This window comes from Castanea sativa, chromosome 4 (assembly GCF_040712315.1).
Source record: "Castanea sativa cultivar Marrone di Chiusa Pesio chromosome 4, ASM4071231v1".
Taxonomy (NCBI): Eukaryota; Viridiplantae; Streptophyta; class Magnoliopsida; order Fagales; family Fagaceae; genus Castanea; species Castanea sativa.
In genome coordinates this window covers 26,588,168-26,608,906 of record NC_134016.1, presented here as the reverse complement: position 1 = coordinate 26,608,906, position 20,739 = coordinate 26,588,168, and the positions used below count along the sequence as shown (strand labels likewise).

Genomic DNA, 20,739 nt, shown 5'->3' with positions numbered 1-20,739 from the left:
TTTCCTCGTCTATAGGCTGGGCAATTGGTATTTTTCTTTCTTTAAGACGTTTTTAGTGTTTCACTCATCCTAGAACACTAGAGCGTCTTGGCTAGATGCTCGTCCATGGACTCTAATGCTTCACTGTATGCCCTTTTCTCGTTCATCTGCTTTTCAGATGAGTATGCCTTAGCCTTTTTTTTTTCTTTTTTTTTTTTCTTTTTTATCCTCATTTTGAGGAAAGCTTATGAACGTTATATACCTGAGTCTAGAGATTTTCATTCGTCTTAGGCTTTTGCCTTTTTTGTGGATACTATTATGGAAATTAGATTTATGCATTAAATACATTAGAAATCTAAACCATATTATTATATAAACATTGTCCACAAATATGGCACATGCTTAGAAGCCAGTGCCTTAGGAAAATACTTTGGAAAATACTTAAAATGTACACAACCTCGTCTTTTACAAACTTGTCTGTAGATGATACAAAAGTTTAAGAACTAGTGCATTTTTTATTCTTAAAACACACAATAGTAGTAGTAAGAACACAACAGTAAACATGAGTAAACACGTAGACCATAGCAGTAACTTCGTCCATAGCTGTAACCTCGTCCTTGGTGAATTTCGTCCAAGCTCATTACTGATAGTACCTCCTCAAGTGCTCCACGTTCCAGGGATGCTCTAATTTTCATCCATCCAGAGCTTCCAAGTAGTACGACCCCTACCTCTTGCAGTTGATTACCCTATAGGGTCCTTCCCAATTGGGTCCTAATTTTCCATGAGTTAGGTTCCTAGTTGCCAAAGACACCCTTTTAAGAACGAGGTCCCCAACGTTGAAACGTCTGGGCTTTACAATGGCATCATGCTGCCTAGCCATAAGATTCTTGTATCTCACTGTTCTTCACTCCGCATCCATCCTTACCTCATCAATGAGATCGAGGTCAAGACGAAGTTGTTCCTCATTTTCTTTCTCCTGATATTTCATCTCTCGATGATTAGCCATATGAATTTCCGCAAGTATGACTGCTTCACTTCCATAGGCTAGCTTGAAGGAGGTTTCTCCTGTTGGTGTCCTCACAGTCGTCCTGTAGGTCTAAAGAACACCTGGTAACTCATATGGCCATACCCCTTTTGCCCCCTTGAGCCGAGTCTTGATGATTTTGAGCAGAGATCAGTTCACTACTTCTGCTTGTCTGTTTGCCTGTGGGTGAAAGGGTAAGGAATAGAGATTCTTGATTCCAAACTGTTTACAAAAGTGCCTGAAAAGTGCGTTGTCAAACTGTCGTCCATTATCAGATACTAGTACCTTAGGTACTCCGAATCTACATAGAATATTCTTCCAAACAAAATTTTTAACATTTTGCTGAGTGATTTTTGCAAGAGGTTTGTCCTCCACCCACTTGGTAAAGTAGTCAATCCCTACTACCAAAAATTTCCTTTGTTTAGTTCCTAGGGGGAAAGGACCTAGGATATCCAGTCCCCATTGTGCAAAGGGCCATGGGGCCGTCATTGGGGTCTGGTACTCCAATGGCTGTCTAGGGACGTTGCTATAGCACTGACACTGGTCATACACCTTAACATAAGCCTTAGCATTTACTTGAATTGTAGGCCAGTAGTAGCTTGTGTGGACGACCTTATGAACTAGCGATCTTGCTCCCAAGTGATTTTCACATGCTCCTTCATGGACCTCCCTCAACACATAGTTTGACTCATCCGGAGCCAGGCACCTTAGGTAGGGCTGAGAAAAGCCTCGCTTGTATAGTACTTCATTTATGAGGACGTATTTGGCAGCCCTAACCCTTAGCTTCCTAGCTTCGTCCTTGTCTTCTAGAAGCCTTCCATCCTTAAGATAGATTACAATTGGACTCATCCAATTTTCTCCTCCTCCTATTTGCTGTATATCTGGAAGGTCTATGCTTAGCATATATTGGATTCTGTCGTATTCGTCAATAACTCCTCCTGCCGAAGCCGCTCTTGCCAAGGCACCTGCTTCCATGTTTTCCTCCCACAGGAGTTGAACGAAGCTCACTTATTTAAATTTCTAGACAAGCCGCTTCACTTTGTTGAGGTATTTCTTCATTCTATCTTCCTTAGCTTCACACATTCCATTCATTTAATTGATGAGTAGCTGAGAGTCTCCGTTGACTATTATTGACTCCGCCCCTAAAAACTTAGTCAATTCCAGCCCTTTGAATAGAGCTTCATACTCAGCTTCATTATTGGTGGTTTGGTATTGTAAACGGGCTGTGTATTCCAGCTTATCACCCTCTAGGGACTTCAATATGACTTCAATCCCTCATGCGTATAGTGTGGACGATCCGTTTACATTGATAACCCACCTTTCAGCTCCTACTTCTTTGTCCAGCGCGTCTTGGCTGGGGATGAACTGCGCAATGAAATCAGCCAACGCCTGTGCCTTTATCGCGCTCCTTGGCTAGTACCTGACATCAAATTCACTTAGTTCCACTGCCCATTGGATTAGTCATCCAGCAGCTTCCAACTTGTTCATTGCCTTCTTTAGGGGATGATATGTTAGGACGTTGATAACATGAGATTGAAAATAATTCCTTAACTTTCTGGAAGCCGTGATTAAGGTAAAGACTAGCTTTTCCATCATCAGATAGCGTCTTTCCGCTCCTCTTAGTGCCCGGCTCATATAGTAAACCGGTTTTCGAACCCGTCTTCTTCTCTAACCAATGTCGAGCTCATAGCGTGCGGGGACACAACCAAATACAAATACAATTCTTCACCAGGTACAGATGGGCTCAGCAACGGTGCTGTTATGAGGTAAGCCTTCAGGTCTTGGAAGGCTTTCTAATACTCGTCCGTCCACTCAAATGCCTTCCTGAGGACTTTAAAGAATGACAAACACTTGTCAGTAGCTTTCGAAAAAAACTCGTTAAGGGCAGTAACTCGTTCGGTAAGAGACTGGACTTCTTTGATGTTCTTCGGTGGTTCTACATTTAGTATCGCCTGGATTTTGTCTGGATTCACCTCAATCCTCTATGCGAGACCATGAACCCCAAAAACTTCACTGACGAGACTCCAAAAGCACACTTGCTTGGATTTAATTTCATGTTATACCGTCGAAGTGTGTCAAAAGTTTCTTGGAGATCGTCCAGATGCTTCTCCTCGTCCAAACTCTTTACTAGCATATCATCTACATAAACTTCCACATTTCGTCCAATTTGTGGACAGAACATATGGTTAACCAGTCTTTAGTAAGTCGCCCCCACGTTCTTTAATCCAAAAGGTATTACCTTGTAGCAAAATAACCCTTGGCTAATAATGAATGAAGTCTTCTCTTGATTTGTCTCTTCCATCTTTATTTGGTTGTAGCCTGAGAAGGCGTCCATGAAACTCAGCATTTTGTGACCTGCAGTCGAGTCCACCAGTTGGTCAATGCGTGGCAATGGATAACTATCCTTGGGGCAGGCCTTATTTAAGTTACTAAAGTCCATGCACATCCGCCACTTGCCGTTGTCCTTCTTTACCATGACTACATTCACCAACCCATCCAGATAATAGACTTCTTGGATGAACTCCGCGGTAATTAACTTATGAACTTCTTCTTTGATGGCGTTGTCTCACTCAAGAGCAAAAACCCTCTTCTTCTGACGCACTGGTTTGGAGTAAGGACACACATTCAGACAATGAGTAATGACACTTGGATCAATACCCAGCATGTCCTCATGACTCCATGCAAAGATATCAAGACTTTCCTTCAAAAATTGGACCAAAGTATGCTTTGCCTCTTTTTCCATGCTCGCCCCAATTCTAGTGAACTTCTCGGGGCTGCCCTCGTCCAAATGGACATCTTCTAACACCTCAATGGGTTCCATTGTAATCCTTCTCTCGTCTATGCTCATTGTCTGCACGTGCTCGTCCATTGCCAACATGGCTAAGTAGCACTCTCTAGCGGCTAACTGGTCCTCTTGTGCTTGACCTACTCCATGCTCGGTCGGGAATTTGACGGACAAATGGTAGGTATAGGTTACCGCCTTCCAACTATTCAAAGTCGACCTTCCAATAATGGCATTATATGATGATGAACAATCAACAACAAGGAAGTTTACCTCTTTGGTTATCTGCTGCGGGTACGCTCCAACCACCACAAGTAATGTAATGGTGCCCACAGGCTGCACCTTCATTCCTCCAAATCCTACTAATGGTGAATTCACTGGTCGGAGTTGATCTCGTCCTAACCTCATTTGTTAGAAGGCGGGATAATACAGGATGTCTACTGAGCTGCTATTGTCTACTAACACCCTCCCGGTCGTACAATCGGCAATGAGCAGAGTAATGACAATTGTGTCATCATGTGGGTGGTGAACTCGTTCAGCATCCTCGTCCGTGAATGTGATGGCTTGCTCATCTGCTTCCCTCGTCCTGGGAGATCGTCTGGACAGCTGGACGTTTTGCACCACCTTCAGGTATGTCTTTCTTAATTTGGACGACTGGGCTACTGAGGTTCCTCCAATAATAACTCTTATTTCTCCAAGTAGGGGTCGTGATGACTCTTCCACCTTGGCCTTCAGCTTCCCGTCTTTGTAGTCTCATCCAAGGAAATTCCTTAACTTCCCTTGCCTGATAAAATTCTCTATTTCCTGCTTTAAATCAAAACACTCGTCCATGTCGTGCCCATAATCTCTGTGAAAGCGATAATACTTGTTCCTATTGCGCTTGTTAGGATCTCCTTTCATCTTTTTTGGCCACTTCAAGGACGGATCGTCCTTGATTTGCATAAGCACTTGCTCTGGTGGCATATTCAAGGGAGTGTATTGTTGATTTCTCGCTGAAGAGCTCGCCTTCTTACTATCTTTATCTTTTTTCTCTTCTGCCCGAGCCTTCCTTGGACGAGGACCCTGATTTGGATAATGCGGGTGACCCGCTTCAAAGCACTCTACTCTTTTCCTTTTCTTGGCTATGATAGCATCCTCAGGATTCATGAAATTTTGAGCCGAATGGACGAGTTCGACCATAGTTTGTGGTTCTTACTCGTAAAGCTTATGAATGAACAAGTCGAAGTTGACCCCATTGTGGAAGGCGACCAACAACAACTTGTCGTCCATTTCATCCACCGTCAAGGCTTCTCTATTGAACCGGGTAATGAAGAACCGCAAACTCTCATTTTTCCCTTGCTCTATAGTTAGCAAACTAGAAGAGGAACGCTTGTGGCGTTGACCTCCAATAAAATTATTGATGAACAACTTACTCAATTCCTCAAATGAGCCCACAGAGTTTGGGGGTATTTTGTTGAAGCACACCCACGTTGGTCCCTTAAGTGTGGTAGGGAATGTACTGCACATAATCTGTCCGGAACCCCTTAAAGGTGCATGGTGGTCTTGAAGGCAGCGATGTGATAACACGGGTCATGATTTCCATCATATGAATCCAAGGAAGGCATTTTGGACTTCGGGGGTAGGGGATGACTATTGATGGAAGCCGTGAAAGGGGAATCCGTTCGGTGAACTAAGTCATCAACGGGGTCCGCCCATCTCATATTCTCCTTCATTTCATCCATGGCTTTTCTCATCCGGTCCATGTCCCTTTCCAAGTGTGGCACTCTTCTTGAAGCAGTACCCCTTGACTGATTCTTGGACTCAATGTTTTCTCCACTACCCTCTTGACTCTAGGCTTGCCCTTCCACCTGTCTTTTATATTGTTGCCTCTTTAAATTGATCTCCCTATTCATCTCTTGGTTTGACGGGTTAATTCTGCCATAGCGGCAGCCATGGATTGTATATGTTGAACGGAAGACAGTTGCATAACAGGCGCTGATTGATGATCGCGGAGGAGATTACTAGAAGCATCCCTACTCTCCTGGTGGCTTGGGCTAGTAGCCCTTGATCTTGTCCGAACCATTCAACCTTTTGTCTAGGAAAGGCGAATCGTTGAAAACAAATAATCAAACGAAAAGAACACTGTCTTTTCCCACAGACGGCGCCAACTGATGATGCGAAGAAAATTAGTAGGCTGGATGTTTTGGATTTGAAAGGTGCTGTGACTGTCTTAAAAGCCTGAAAAAGAAAGAACGACGATCAAAGGTGACCGAGGTCGCCGGCCAAGAACCCTCCGATAACAAAGTTAGTTTTCTCTCTTAAATTTTGGAGTTCCAACTTTTCAGGAAATGTAAAAATGTACATTTATCTGGTCTGAATAAGTGTTTATATAGTGTCCTAGAAACGGTTATTAGACTTGTAACCTCCCCTAAATTTAAGGAAGTTTGTGGGTTCAGGGATAATTTCCACAACCGTTTAGGAGTTACATTTTTCTCATATAATTGTCATTGGAAGTTATGCGTGTGATAAGGAGTTATAGTACTGAATCAAGAATTTTCCTAAGTGTCAAGGGCTCGTCCAGGGGTCTTCCTGACTCCAAGGAAGGTCGTTCCTCTATGGACGACCTTCTCACGGACGAGGTTGATGGATCTCCCAGGACAGGATGGAGCGGTTTTGTCAAACTAGACCATGTGAAGCTCATCCAAGTATCTTCCTGCATGGACGAGCTTTTCACGGACGAGGTTTTTACAACCTTCGCTTTCCCGGCCTTGCCCTGGACAACCTTCATGAACGATATTGGAGTTGTATTTTATCATACCCCATCATATATATATATATATATATATATATATATATATATATATATATATATAAAATAAAATAAAAAGACTAATGAGATGAGAAAAAAAAAGTAAAAGAAACCCAAAACCAACAAATAATGGAGTAATAGAAGAAACGAGAAAATAAAAAGAAGAAAAAGACAAAATGCTTGTTAGTGGGAAAGACAATTTTATCAAAAATATATTTTCCACTTTTTATTATCATTTTCTCTCAAATTTTGAGAGATTAAGTTTTGGTGGGATTAGACAAAAAATAACTAGGTCCTACTATTTCTCTCCTCCCTCTTCTCCCAATCAAACACCACTCCTACCTATTTTCTCTTCTATTCTCCACTCTCTTTTTTTCTTTTTCTTTTTTCCCACCCTCTCTAAAATTATCCTACCAAACATACCATAAATAAGGGTCTCTTATGATATTGTGACTATGGCACTTATTGGACCCAATCCCTTGGCCCAATATTTTATTTTGGGCGATGAATACCATGAATGAGGGTTTCCTATGATATTGTGACTACCTACATGGCACTTATTGGACCTAAGCCCTTGGCCCAATATTTTTTTTGGGGTGCTGAATACCATGGCACAATGTCTTTTTCTTTCACACCAATCACACAAACCACAATACAGTTCAAAATTTTCATTCCTCTCCTCTACCACACTCGCCGATCTCCAACAAAACCCTCTTCATCCTAAACGATAAGACCCTCTTAATTTGAAAAATCTCTACTCGTCAAAGCTGAGGGAATGTCATTGCGGATCCCATGGCAAAGCAGTTCTCATTGCTGAAGGACCTCAAAGAGACAGAATAATTTTGTTTTGGTGTTGCGATCAATAATATTCAATAGAGGTATTGATGTAATATTCATCTGTTAGATTTTTACACAGGCAAATACTTTAACTTGGTTTAGCTAATTTTTTATTTTTAATTTTGCTATATATTTTTCACTAGCCCATTGCGAATGCACTTATTCTGAAATACCACAAGGCCAAATAAAAAACACAGGCAACTCTTAGGGTCCGTCCGTTTGGGTGGAAAATAGGGAGGATGGAAAATAGAGAGAGGAAAATAGGGTGGAAAATTATGTTTTTCATTGTTCGTTTGGGGAAAGAAAATAGGAGAGAGAGAAACCCTGGGAGAAAGTTTTCTCTCCGGGCTCACATTTTTTTTTCCTCCCAAATCGGAAGAAAAATCTAGGAAGAAAAGTGTTATAGTAGCACTTACAAAAATGCCCTATTCCCACTTTTTTTTTCAACGTTCTCTTCTTTAGTTTTTTTTTTCTTCAATGTGACCTGGGATTTTTTTTTCAATGTTATCTTCTCTCCTTTTTTTTTTTTTTTTCAACGTGACCTGGGATTTTTTTTCAACGTTCTTTTTTTTTCTTTTTTCAACGTGACCTAGGATGTTCTTTTTCAACGTCCTTTTTTTTTTTTTTTTTAACGTGACCTGATCTATAATAATAATATAAATTTATATATATGATGTGATAAATTGTATATTATGTAATGAGTACAAATAAATCTATTTCTTACATATTATGTAATAATGGTATAATAGTCAATTTATAGAAATTACATTTTCTATCCTTCCCATTTTCTCTCCAACCGAATAAAAGAGTTTTCCACCCTCTCACTTTTTCACCCCTCCAACCAAACACACAAGAGGAAAACTAAATATTTTACATCCTTTTACTTTTCCATTCTCCCACAATTTTCTATCCTCTCACTTTTTCACTCCTCCAACCGAATGGACCCTTAGGTAGTCTAGTAGTAATATTTTCAAGCTCTCATAAAGAATATACACCCCTTACATGAGATATTTTTTTCCTGATAAAAAGTCTTGCTCGACAATACTTGGTAGTCTTGGAGCAATGCTCCAAGCTTTCTCAAAGTGGGCGACCCCATCTTGAGACTTACTTGTAAGGCCCCCCCACTTAGCGAGGGAGTGTAATTTTACATCCAAATCATCCATGAAATGAATAAATGATACTTCAAAGTATCCACATTGGTGGAGCCATTATTTTAACTATTTGACTCCATCAAAAGCTAATTTATCTATTATATATTTTCACTTTACAAAACTCTCAATATCAATGGTTTTATTTTAACTTTTGACGCAGTAAAATAATATATATATATATATATATATATATATATATATATATATATCCACAAACACCTATTTATTATTTTTTCTCATTATTCATCTTTATCTCTCAATCTTCTCCCTCTCTTCCCTCTCTTTGATCCACAATCCCTCATGGCACCACTATCACTCACTGCTGTGTCAAACCAACCCAACCACCAACTCACGACCAACCCACCATCGATTTGCCACCAGCCACGATCCACCACCATAAACCTAGCAACCATCAATCACCAATTTGCCAACATCCATGATCCATCCTCAAAAACTCAACTACCATCAACCACCGATTGACCACCATGAACCCAACCACGATCCACTACAAAACCCATTAATAAGAAAAAAATCAAAAACAAAATATAGCAACCCAGACCACGGCCATGATCCACCCATCAAAAACAAAACCTACTAAACCACGACCACGATCCACCCAAAGAGGGGAGGCATGGCGGCGAAATCCAGCAATCAAAACCCAGACAAAATCCAACCACACCACCATTGACCCATAATCCACCACAAAAGCAACCAAAATTCACCGCCACATACCCACTACCATGGCCAAAATCCACCACCGTCAAACCCACAAACCATTAAACTTGAAACCCACATTGAATATAGCGAAACCCATGGCTTAGGTTGGTGAAAGTGAGGAATTGAAGAGAGAGCTGGGTTGGCGAAATGGGCTAGGGAGATTGGCGAATTGGGTTAGCAGAAGGGCTGGGTTGGAGTTGGGCAGGTGAGCTGGGTTTGTGGTGGCTAGGCTTGTGTAGATCGGCGATGGAGGAAAAGAAACTCAAAGAGAAGATGGAGAAGAAAATGTGAGGAGAGACAGCCAGGAAGAAACAAAAGAACAGGAAAAAAAATAAGGAAAAAAAAGAGAAGAAATCATTAAAATAAAGATTTTAGTAACGTGTGCCTTAGACATATACTATATTATAGAAAAGTTTTATCGAGAATTAAAAAATTTGTAATGGCACAAGTTAACCAGACTCTTAAATTAATCATAGTGTGAACGTGTGAATTTTTTATTTTTTATTTTTTACCTTTGAGCTACCATGCACAGCCAAAGATAGTTGTGCACGGTAACAAAGAAGCCCAAAAATTTTAGGCGCCTCATTTTGCATTTGGTGATGCTAAAAATAGCAAGCTAGTGCCCTCGTATGGGTTGGTAATTCTAAAATATTTTGGCCACTATTCTCAAGCTCCCTCTCATTTTCTCCCTTCCATCTCCACCAACACTCACGGTTTGGTGGTGGCAAACATGGTGGTCGGTGGGTATTTCTCAAACTTCAATTTCTTCTTACCTCTCTCTCCATTTGATCATGTGGGTATTGCTGTGTTTGTGGGTGTCTGATGGTGGGTATTTGGTGGTGAGTGTTGATGGTGGATATTAATGGTGGTGGGTATTTGATGGTGGGTATTTGTGATGGTGGTGTTTGATGGTTGGAGTTTAATGGTGGTGGGTGTTTTGAGGGTTGGAGTTTGATGGTAGTGGGTGTTTGATAGTGGGTATTGATGACGGTGGGTATTTTGTGTGAGTGTTTGATGGTTGGTATTGGTGGTGGTGGGAATTCGATGATGGATATATGTTGGTGGTGGGAGTTTGATGGTGGTGGTGAGTGTTTGATGGTGGGTATTTGTTGATAGTGGGTATTTTGTATGGATGTTTAATGGTGGGTATTTGTTGGTGTGTGTTTGATGGTGGGTAGTTGGTGGTGGTGAGTGTTTGATGGTGGGTATTTGTTGTTGGTGGTGCCGTGGTGGCTATGGTTGTGGGTTGTTTTGCTGTGGTGAATGGATATGGGTATAAAAAAAAATGGCTATGGTGAAGTGAGACAGTGAATAGGAAAGAGAATTGAATTTTTTATATTATTTGTTAGTGAAGTTTATAATGTTTTAATATTTTGTAGGTAAAAATAGAAAAAATTGTAAAATAAAATGGTAAAATAGAAGAAAAAAAAAAAATTTTAAAAGCCAAAAATATAACTTTTTTTTTGCATCCCAGATGCGAGAGCCTGGTGCAGGGACTAGCTAAATTTTTCCTGCCCAATGAACACCCCAGTGGGCAGGCCTTTCAGCTCATAGAGAAGTGCGAGAGTTTTGATTTTACCAAGAATTTCCTTTCTTCTAGCCAACCAACACCCTCACAAAACATCAACCAAAAACAAAAACAAACAAACAAAATAAAAAGCCATGAGTCTTCAAGTGAACAGAAATACCAATAACAAAACACAGACGCATAAACAGTACCAATAGTAATATAAGTTTCCACTATTCCAAATTAGCTACAAAGACACATAAACTAACCAACACAAATACCAATAGCAAAACGAACTAGCATTACTATATCAGCAATTAAAATTTAACTATAAGTATCTGATCTGATTAATCAACGGTGGTGAGGGCAGAATGTGACCAAATAGTTGCCACCAGTGCAAGTAGAAATGCTAGTAGGATCATCATAAGCATAAGAGTAAGCCTTGGGACAAGCCGCCTTGAAAATCCTAGAGTATGCTGTGGGTTTACAAGCCTGAGGACTTCCAAAGCTCCCAGTACAACAATACCTCGGAGAGTTAAACGCAAAGCAAGCACTTTTACATGCCACAACTCTTCTATTATCGTGGGACCGAACTTGAAGCCCAACTGGGCACATCATGTTGAGGTCGCTAACGCACCCAGCGTAGCTGCATTTGCCCGATCCTTTGATGGGTGTGATAGAAATGGCCAAGTTGTAACCATCAACAAGGCTTACATCATAGAAGTCTTTCTCGTTTCCAAGAGTTATTTCTGCTAGTGTGGCTGGTGGGGTTCCACCTAGACCGTTGCAGAAGAGTGAGCCGCCACAATCACCAGTGGCGCAGAGGCCGCGGCCGGATGCGTCGAAGGTGCAGCCATGGCGGCCCCATAAGCGGCCGGACCACAGAGCAGGGAGGTGGAGAGAGTAGGCCTTGTTTGGTTGGAGCTTGAAGCCACCACGGGCTAAGATGGGCTTACCTGCGCCGGGTTGGATGCCTGGCCAAACTGGGTGTGTGCACTTGTTGTAAAGGGTTATGGTTGTGGCCGAGACCTCAGCTGTGGCAAACAAATAAAATAAAAATTAAGCACAGTACATTTTTGTTTCTATGTTTTGGTAAAGTAAAATTTAATGACTTTATTATAAATGGACCTATGCTTGTTGTGACTTGTGAGGCGTCCTAAGACTAAAATTGTATGTGGTCGACTAAATTCATTGTCCAATTAAAAAATTTTGGAAATAAGACGTTGCTGTTGCACGTTATGCTAATGTAGGTGTGCCCTACTTCCCGATCTCACACATGACACAACAAGAAGTTACATGAAAAGAACTCTTCGGGTGGTCCTAAATTACTGGCTAGGAATTTTGAATCCAAAAGCTTATGGATCTCCTTTGGCTTAAGCAACCACTAGGATTTCTTTTTAGAAGAACAACTAGGAACACCTTCAGCGTTAATAACCATACTAGCTAAGTTGAGATGGCATCGTATGTAACGGTTCATAGGGGTGGGAAAATTGTTAGATTACTCATAAAAATAAACGTTTCAGGGTCCGTGCGTTTTGTGTATGTGTGTTTGAGACGTTAACTTAAAGCACTAGGGGAAAAAAGTGAAGAATGAGCACACAAATGGAGTGACTTTGCTGGGATTAAGATCAGAAACAAGAAGATGCGTGTGCGTGTGCGTGTGCGTGTGCGTGTGAGATCAAGAGCTATAGAGTATACCTGGAATGTGGGAAAGGAAGAGAGTGGAGAGCATAAGAGCTATGAAAGATCTCAGCATTGCCTCCATGGTTACAGATTGGAGAGGTTGATGAATAGTAGAAAAGGGACATAAACAAGACCGTAAGAAAAGTGTCTACTTCTCTCAACCCCTCTTTTAACAGCTAGCAAGACATGGTTTTTATAGAGAAAAAGGAACATAGACTGTCACTCACACACAATGACCCAACGGGATTATTGTTACCCATCCATCCTTTAACAAAATGTGGGCCTATATCACTCTGACTATAATAAGCTTTGTAATAAATTTAGTTCTTTCTTAAACCAAGAGAAGTTGATACTATAGAGAGAGACAGAGGGATTCGTAGTTGGTGGTGGGTGTAAAAGTTAAAACTGTAAATACAAAAAATGCATTTGGGTTGATGAGCTGATTGATACAAACAGCGCTCAGATTTCGAGGCAGTGGGGGACGAGTTGTCTGTATCCCATAAAAAAGAACAGGATTCACATGTTAAGGGAATCTCACTCTGCCATTCTAGGCTAAGTGGTGGTGCCTATGACTCTGCACTCTGCAATTTTTTCCTCACTTCTTTAACGTAAGTGTACTGTGCAGAGTGTAGAGTTGAAGATTTTTCTCCCTCTAGTCGATAGATGAATTATTATTATTAAAGTATATTGATTGACAAGTTGTTCAAACAGTACATGAATAGGCTCCTAGGTTATTAAATATACCCAAAAAGAGAACGTCGCAGCGCGTGTCTTCCCATTCACCACATACATTCATTCCTCTTCATCTTTGGCTGATCCTCTCGCATCTTTGTTTATATCTCTTCTTATTGAAGTCCGTACTATTTTTGAAGATCATCCACGCGCTCTAGACTCGTGACAAATGCGGTCTACTTTCCTCTTCCTCTTTGGTAACAAGGATTTGGATCCGGTACTATTATCAATTTTTTTTAAAGAAAAAGTTATCCAGGTAAAAAAATTTTAAAAAGTTCAAAAAAAAAAAAAAAAATTGGACTCAAGGATAAGAATGAACTTTCAAGTTTTATACTCCATTTGTTTTAATGTAAATATTTTATATATAAAATGTTTTTAGCAGGATAAAACTTAATTATTGTTGTTTAAGTTTTATTTAAGATTCATTTATACGACTACTTAACTAAAAAATACATTTTCATTATATGAGTAAAAATCATATAACATAATTGAACTTAAAGAATAATAACTAAGTATTGTATCTAAATTTTGTCATTTCAGTAAATAAGGGCCTAGTTATTTTCACATCTCAAACTCATATTTTTACATTTTAAATAACATTACACACTTTTTTATTCACACATATTTCAAAAAATTACAAAAATCACATCTCAAACTACTCTATCAAACACCGCCTATACTTTCAAAAGTATTTGAAGCAGTGTGGCCACACTTGAAACTGCAAATACAACTCAGCCACTATTAAAAAGCACCACAAATCCAGTCACTACGCACAAATTCAATCAAATCCACTTCACCAACTACTCAAACTCCAACTCAAAATTCTCAACAATTTAAACTGAAATTTTCAAATTTTAATATAAAAAAAAACAACCATTAATCAAGTTCAAACTCAAATTAGCTCAAAAAATAAAAAACTTAGATCTAAAAAAAGAGTATTAGGAGTTTGAGGAATGAAATCCACTCACTACCACTGCAAAGACCACCGAAATCCACAAATCAATGAGCAAAAAAAAAAAAAAAAGCACACCACTCACCCACCCACTGCAGCCCCCAAACCATCACAAAAACCCAAATTCATAAGGGAAAAAACAAAAACAAAACCCACTCACTATCAATATCCGTAACCAAGATCTGAGCAAAGACGACCTAGACCCAAAAAATCCATTCTTCTAATTATACTTCATCTTCTTCATTGTTACTAAAATTGGACTTAGAAGTAAGTAAAACTCGAACTTGAAAACCGGTGTTGGGTGACACCAATGTAGGTGGAGGCACCAATGAATATGGAGTCAATAATGGGTGGCGCTAGTGGATAGTCTCAACTCTCAAGTTTGGGTTATGTGGGAGATGAGTTTGTGTGAGAGAAGATGTAAAATGTTTTCCACTTGAGAGTTGACTAATTCTATACATTTTTGCCCTCCTTTTACAGTAGACCAATTTTTTACAACAAAACAAACACGGTAAAAAACGTAAAAAAAAAATTTGAAAATATTTTACAGCGAAACATACATAGTGTTAATTTCAATCACTAAAGATGGTATTGCAGATATCTCAATCCATCTCACAATATCTATCACTTAACCTTAATTTTTAGATCTTTGAACTCCCTTGGCCAAGATTGTTATCTATCAACTATTGTATGTCGTTGCATTTAGTACTTGACCATAATGTTCATTTTTCATTCAAAAAACCACTATAATTTATATATATATATATATATATATATATATATATATATATATATATATATTAAATCTTCTAACTTGGCTAACAAAGGAATGAAAAATCTATATAAAATAATTTATAGCAAGAAGTTTTAATTATTCATTTTTTTATGTCAATTTTTTTGTCATGTATATTACAACAAATATTAAACAAATTCATTATTTATACAACAGAAAGTCTTGATTCCAAATTTTTGGGGTTGAGTATAAATTCTGTTATGCTTGGAAGTTTTTTTTAGTAAACTTTGACAATCTAGTTATTATTCTATTAGCTTTATCTCACATTTCAACAAGGTAGAATTTATGTAATTATATAATATATTTTTTGAATATTCTCATTTCTCTGTTCATTGATTAATTACAAAGTAAGTCTTACTCAAGTTATTACTTTTTAAAATAATTTATTTAAGGTTTTTGTCTATGAAAAACATGGAGTTATACTAAATTGATGTGACGTATCATACGTGAATCTGGCCCGTTTCCAACCTAAAGTCAATTTAGCATATACCCGTCGAGACTGAACCTGAATCGCCTGACCCGATCTGTTTACCAGGCCTCGTTGAAGTAAATAATCATGTAGAGTTCATGAATTTCGCTATAAAGATGTGTGGCTTGGATGAAATGTTGAGACCTTTTGGGCTGAAATGTGACCTGATGCAGGATATACACGTGAACAAAGTTCATTGATTCCTTGTGACTTGTGATCCACACCAGATATTTAGCAGAAAATACAACAATGGCAAGACGTAGGATTGTAAACTCACATACACAAGCAATTTTGGCAAACAAAATCCTCATTGTCCAAACTCCAAAGAGTTCTATTGGAATTGTTGTCGTCTAATGGATTGTGCGGAGATATGGGTCATCATAGTACTATTGTTTATCTTTATTAGTCAGATTAGAAAGGAGAAAAAGAAAATAGATCTATATATATTAAGAGTTTTGTTAATGTGTGTTCTAAAGGCACACAATAATTATTTATTTTTAAAAAAAAAAATTTAAAAATTAAAAAAGTATAGACAATTTTTTTAATTTTTTTTAAAAAAATTTACCTTAAATAAATAATTTAATGTGTATTAAGGAACATATTAACTATACATGCTAACGGACAGAAACACTAGCAACTAGCAAGTACATAGATGAACGTAATGCTCAATGCTCGGTAGCCCATATGCATCCCATTACGGAACTTCCATTGATGCTTAAAAAAGTCTTTCCAATGACCGACCCTAGCCAGTACTCATAGAAAGCAAATGATGCTGTCTTAATTTTTTTATTAATTCGATGGACAGAGGCTTTGATTTTAAATGACGTCGAGAGTCAAACTTTACGGAAATATCATTGTTTGTTTTTTGTTTTTGTAACGATAGTTTTCTTCTTCGAAAGAAAAAAAAAAAAAAAATATATATATATATATATATATATATATCCCTTTCGGTTGATTCGTGTTGATCCAATTAATTTGTTATTAAAAACTCTTCGCCTGTGTACCATGATACCATATTTGGAAAAGTTTTCAAACGTCACATCATGATGGCAGAGCAGCATCTCCATAAATTTGCAATTTGCAAGCTAGCTTTTGGGGATTCACGATGTAATGTAATTAATGGCTAAGATTAAAAGTAAAAAAAAAATAACCTTCAATCTAAAACTATTAAATAAAATATATTAAAAAAAAATACAAATGTTAAAGATTTTACTAACGTTAGGGTACATAATAATTATGGATTCAGATCCTCTAAAGTTTCTAGGGTACTTTACCAAATAGAGTTCATTAAATTCTAACAACTCTTTAACGATTTAATGGTCTAGATTCTGCCATGTCAGCATTTCATTAACAATCATCTTAATTGTTTTGTTTACAACATTATTTTATTATTTTAAGAATATTATTAATGAAATGCTGACATGACAGAATCTAAACCATTAAATCATTAAAGAGTGGTTAGGATTTAATGAACTCTACTTAGTAGAGTACCTAGGAACTCTAGAGGATCTGAATCCAATAATTATTCATTTTTAGAAAAAATTTATTGAGAATTAAAAAAATCTTGACAATTTTTTTAATTTTTGAAAAAATTTTGCTATAAATAGATGGCTTAATGTGTGTCTTAAAGCACACATTAACGGAACCCAAAAGTTAAAGTAAAAAATATAATAAAAAAAAATTTATGAAAGAAAGTAGGTGAATTGCATCAGAACCTGATCTTAATCCAAATTTTGGAGCCATTTTTACCGAGGAGTAAGAAGCTAATATAAATAAATTATGTTATTTTAGAGCTCCATACAAACAAAAACAACCTATTTTTTCTATTTTAACATATCACTTTTCAATACGCCATATATCTGATATTCTATTATTCTTCCCTTCAATACATGATGTAATGGTATTTTTTTTTTTAGAAACTTGATGTAATGGTAATTAATCGCTGAGATTAAAAGTTGAAAAAATAACTTTCAATCTCAACTATTAAATAAAATATATTAGAGAAGAGTAAAAAAGTTAAAGTAAAAAATATTTAAAAAAAAATTGTGAGAGAAAGTAAGTGAATTGCATTAGGACTTGATCTCAATCCAGATTTTGGAGCCATTTTTACCGAGGAGTAAGAAGCTAATATAAATAAATTATGTTATTTTAGAGCTCCAAACAAACAAAAACAACCTATTTTTTCTATTTTAACACATTACTTTACAATACGCCGTATATCTGATATTCTATTATTCTTCCCTTCAATACATGAAAATAATATATACAACATATTAAAATAATCTAAAAAAAACTCCTACACATTAAAACACCACCACCCACAGATCACCCCACCACAGCTCACAACCAATACCCACCCCACAAAATCAACCACCGACTACCAATATCAACCACTGCTACACACCAAAAAAAAAAAAAACCACAACTACCATGACCGAGATCTTGAGGAGAGGAGGTTGGGAGAATCAGTGGTGACTTAGGGAGAGGAGGTTCGGCGATTAATAGCAGCTGGATGAGGATGGCGGCTTGGCAAGAGTCGTTTGGTGAGACTAATGACAATGTTGAGACTGAGATCAACGACAGCACTAGTGAGTTTGAGATTAGCGGCAATTTTGAGACTAAGATCGGCGACACTAGTGAGACTAGAGGAGTAATTGGCAGCGAGTTCAGAGGAGAGATCAGAAGGTGGCAGAGCTTGATTGGACGCTAGCGTGGATTAGGTTCTTGATCTTGTCAATGTCCGATTGGGAGGATTGGTGGAGAGGAAGAGAGGTTGAGAGAGTAATCAGATGGTTCATTGGTGAGAGCAGAGAGAGAAAAGTAGAATAAATAAATATTAAAAAGTTTTAGCATTTCTATCTGTATAGTTGTATATTTAGAATTGTAGTGTTCATTCATGCCAAAACGTTTAGCATTTAGAACATCTCATGTCAGAGGTTTTTTGGTGTTTGGTGTGTCAAATGCCAAATATTTGACATTTGGCATACTTGATGGTGATGCTCTAATGTTGCTAAATTTAAAATATTTTACCAACTTGTTACAGTGGGTTGTTATTACTGGCAGCTCTTTGTAGCAAGTTGCTACAAATATTAAATTATTTTATCTTTCTTTTCTTATTATTAAATTAGTTTCTCTCTCTTTCTTTTTCTCTTTTTTAAAGTCTATCCATGTGTAGTGTTTATTATATTTGTTTTATTTATTTATTTATATTATTTTAACGTGTTATTTGTTAAAATAAAACTTTTGATATTTGGTGTATTATAAAATGAGTTGTTAAAATAAATAAAGTAAAATTTTGAGTTGTTAATATTTTTTTTAAAAACCTTACTGTGAATGCTTGGTCTTATAGTGGTCTTATATAACAACTCATAGGCCCACATGGTAACTCTAAAATTCATCTTTTTGATTAAGTTCTTATTTCTAAGACCTTATTTGCAATATACCCTATATCAAATGTTTAATTTTTTTACCACTTCGTTTAAAATAATATAAACAATATATTAAAATAATTTTTAAAAAACCACTACAAAAACCATTAGCAATTAGTCACAACCACCTCCACTATTGCTCCACCAGCCACAACTCACCCAAAAACAAAAAAAACAAAACCACAACCCAACCATCACCAAAAACCACCATCACAATTGCATAACCTAGCCACTTTCCTCTTCCACCACCATCACAAAACCCAGTCATCTTACTCTTCCAATTGAAATAAAATTTGATTAACTCCTTACCACCAAAAAAAATTCAATTAAAGTAATTTAAAACATGAAGACCTTGATATTATACTTGAAAGCAATAGACCTTCTCCTGGAGTTTCCTGGCCTCTTCCCCATCTGGGGTCTTGAAATATGTTAATATTTTGTGACCAAAATGTCAAGCCTGCATACCATGAAAAAGCACCTACACACCATAAACAATAATAGTTCAACCCACCACCCCCAACAACCATCATTCACATCCACCACCAGCAACCCACAATCTCCTACCACAATCTCAACTCAAGTTCAACACCCCACCACCACCACCACCAACGAACCCACCCCAGCAACAACTCATAACCACCACCATGGACCAACGGATCCACCCTAGCAATAGCCCACCCCAACCTAATCTCAACCCAAAAATGACCCACCACCAACACTAAGAACCCAAAATGCTGATCTCAACGATCCACCAGCAACAAAACTCACAAACTCAGAACGTTGAGAGGGAGAAAAGGGAGGCCCCAAGGAGAGGAGAGAATATATATATTAATGAGAGAAGAGAGAGAAATTGAATAAACAATATTTTTACTTATCACTTTGTTGCTATAATAGACCACTAAAGATGGTAGTTTACCTGTAGCTAATTTGTCAAAATTTTTAACTATAGCACCACTAAAAGCATTAGTATTACTGGTACTAAAAAGCTAAATTGCTATTTGTAGCACCACAAATAACAAAATTGGGGTTGCATTGGTGGAGTTAAAGCAATAATTTTTTGCTTCTTAGCTATAATGTACATCCATCTTTAGCTGTGCATTGTAGCTCAAACTATAAGAAAATATTAATATTTCATTTGTTACTTCAATTAAATAATATTTACTCTCTTCGGCTTCTTCTTGTAGCACTGTAGCCCAAAAAAATTTCTTTCCTATTTCCTTTTCAGCTTTTCTCCTCTCTTTTTTTTTTTCCTCTCTTCCTCCATGGAGAAATCGACGGTGTTGATGGTTTTGGTGAGGATCTCAGTGCCAAAATGGTAAGACTAGGCTTGGCAACAATTGGGTTCATGGGTGGTTTCAATGAGGATCTCAATGTCGAAACGGTTGGTACTCCTCTTCCCTCACCTACACTCTGTCTCTAGGTTTGTGGGTGGGTTGCTGGGGTCTTGGTGTATAGTTGCTATGTGGGTTGGTGTGGGTAGCTGTATGGGTTGGTGTGTGGGTTGCTGAAATTGGTTTGGTGGTTATGGTTTTTAGGAATTGTGGGTTTTGGATTGCATATTTGGGTTTTGAGAAAACTAATTTTGTGTATTGTGTGCTCTTGGCTTGGGTATTTTAAGGGTGAGAATTTTGGATTTTTTTAGTTTAGTTTTTTTTTTTTGCTGGTTTTTTGGTTGAGCTTGAGGTTGACGTGATGGTGGTTGTGGTTTGGTTGTGCTGTGATGTTGGTTGTGGCCTAGTTGTGCTGTGATGGTGGTTGCAGGTTGTTAAGGGTGTTTTTTCGTCGCTCATATGGTGTTAGGGAAGTCAAGACTGAGACTCGACTTTATGCTTGAAACATGGCCTAAAGGCTATTGGTGAAGTGTGAAAGACCCATTTTGCTCAAGGTCTAGGTTGCA

The 20,739-nt window shown here is 37.8% G+C and overlaps 1 protein-coding gene across 1 annotated transcript; it reads right to left on the bottom strand.

Moving 5' to 3' along the window:
• Positions 1-10,947: 10,947 nt before the first annotated feature.
• On the bottom strand, positions 10,948-12,997 carry LOC142630708 (thaumatin-like protein). Its single transcript, XM_075804737.1, has 2 exons — positions 12,484-12,997; positions 10,948-11,819 (listed from the first exon to the last, which is right to left on the bottom strand). The coding sequence occupies exons 1-2, from the start codon at positions 12,548-12,550 to the stop codon at positions 11,137-11,139; spliced, it is 750 nt and encodes a 249-aa protein (XP_075660852.1). The 5' UTR covers positions 12,551-12,997; the 3' UTR covers positions 10,948-11,136.
• Between the last annotated feature and the right edge of the window lie 7,742 nt (positions 12,998-20,739).

Coding starts and splice junctions, on each gene's coding strand:
- LOC142630708 (XM_075804737.1), bottom strand. CDS start 12,550: ATGGAGGCAATGCTGAGATCTTTCATAGCTCTTATGCTCTCCACTCTC. Junction 11,820..12,483: donor CTTCCTTTCCCACATTCCAG/GTATACTCTATA, acceptor TGTTTGCCACAG/CTGAGGTCTCGGCCACAACC.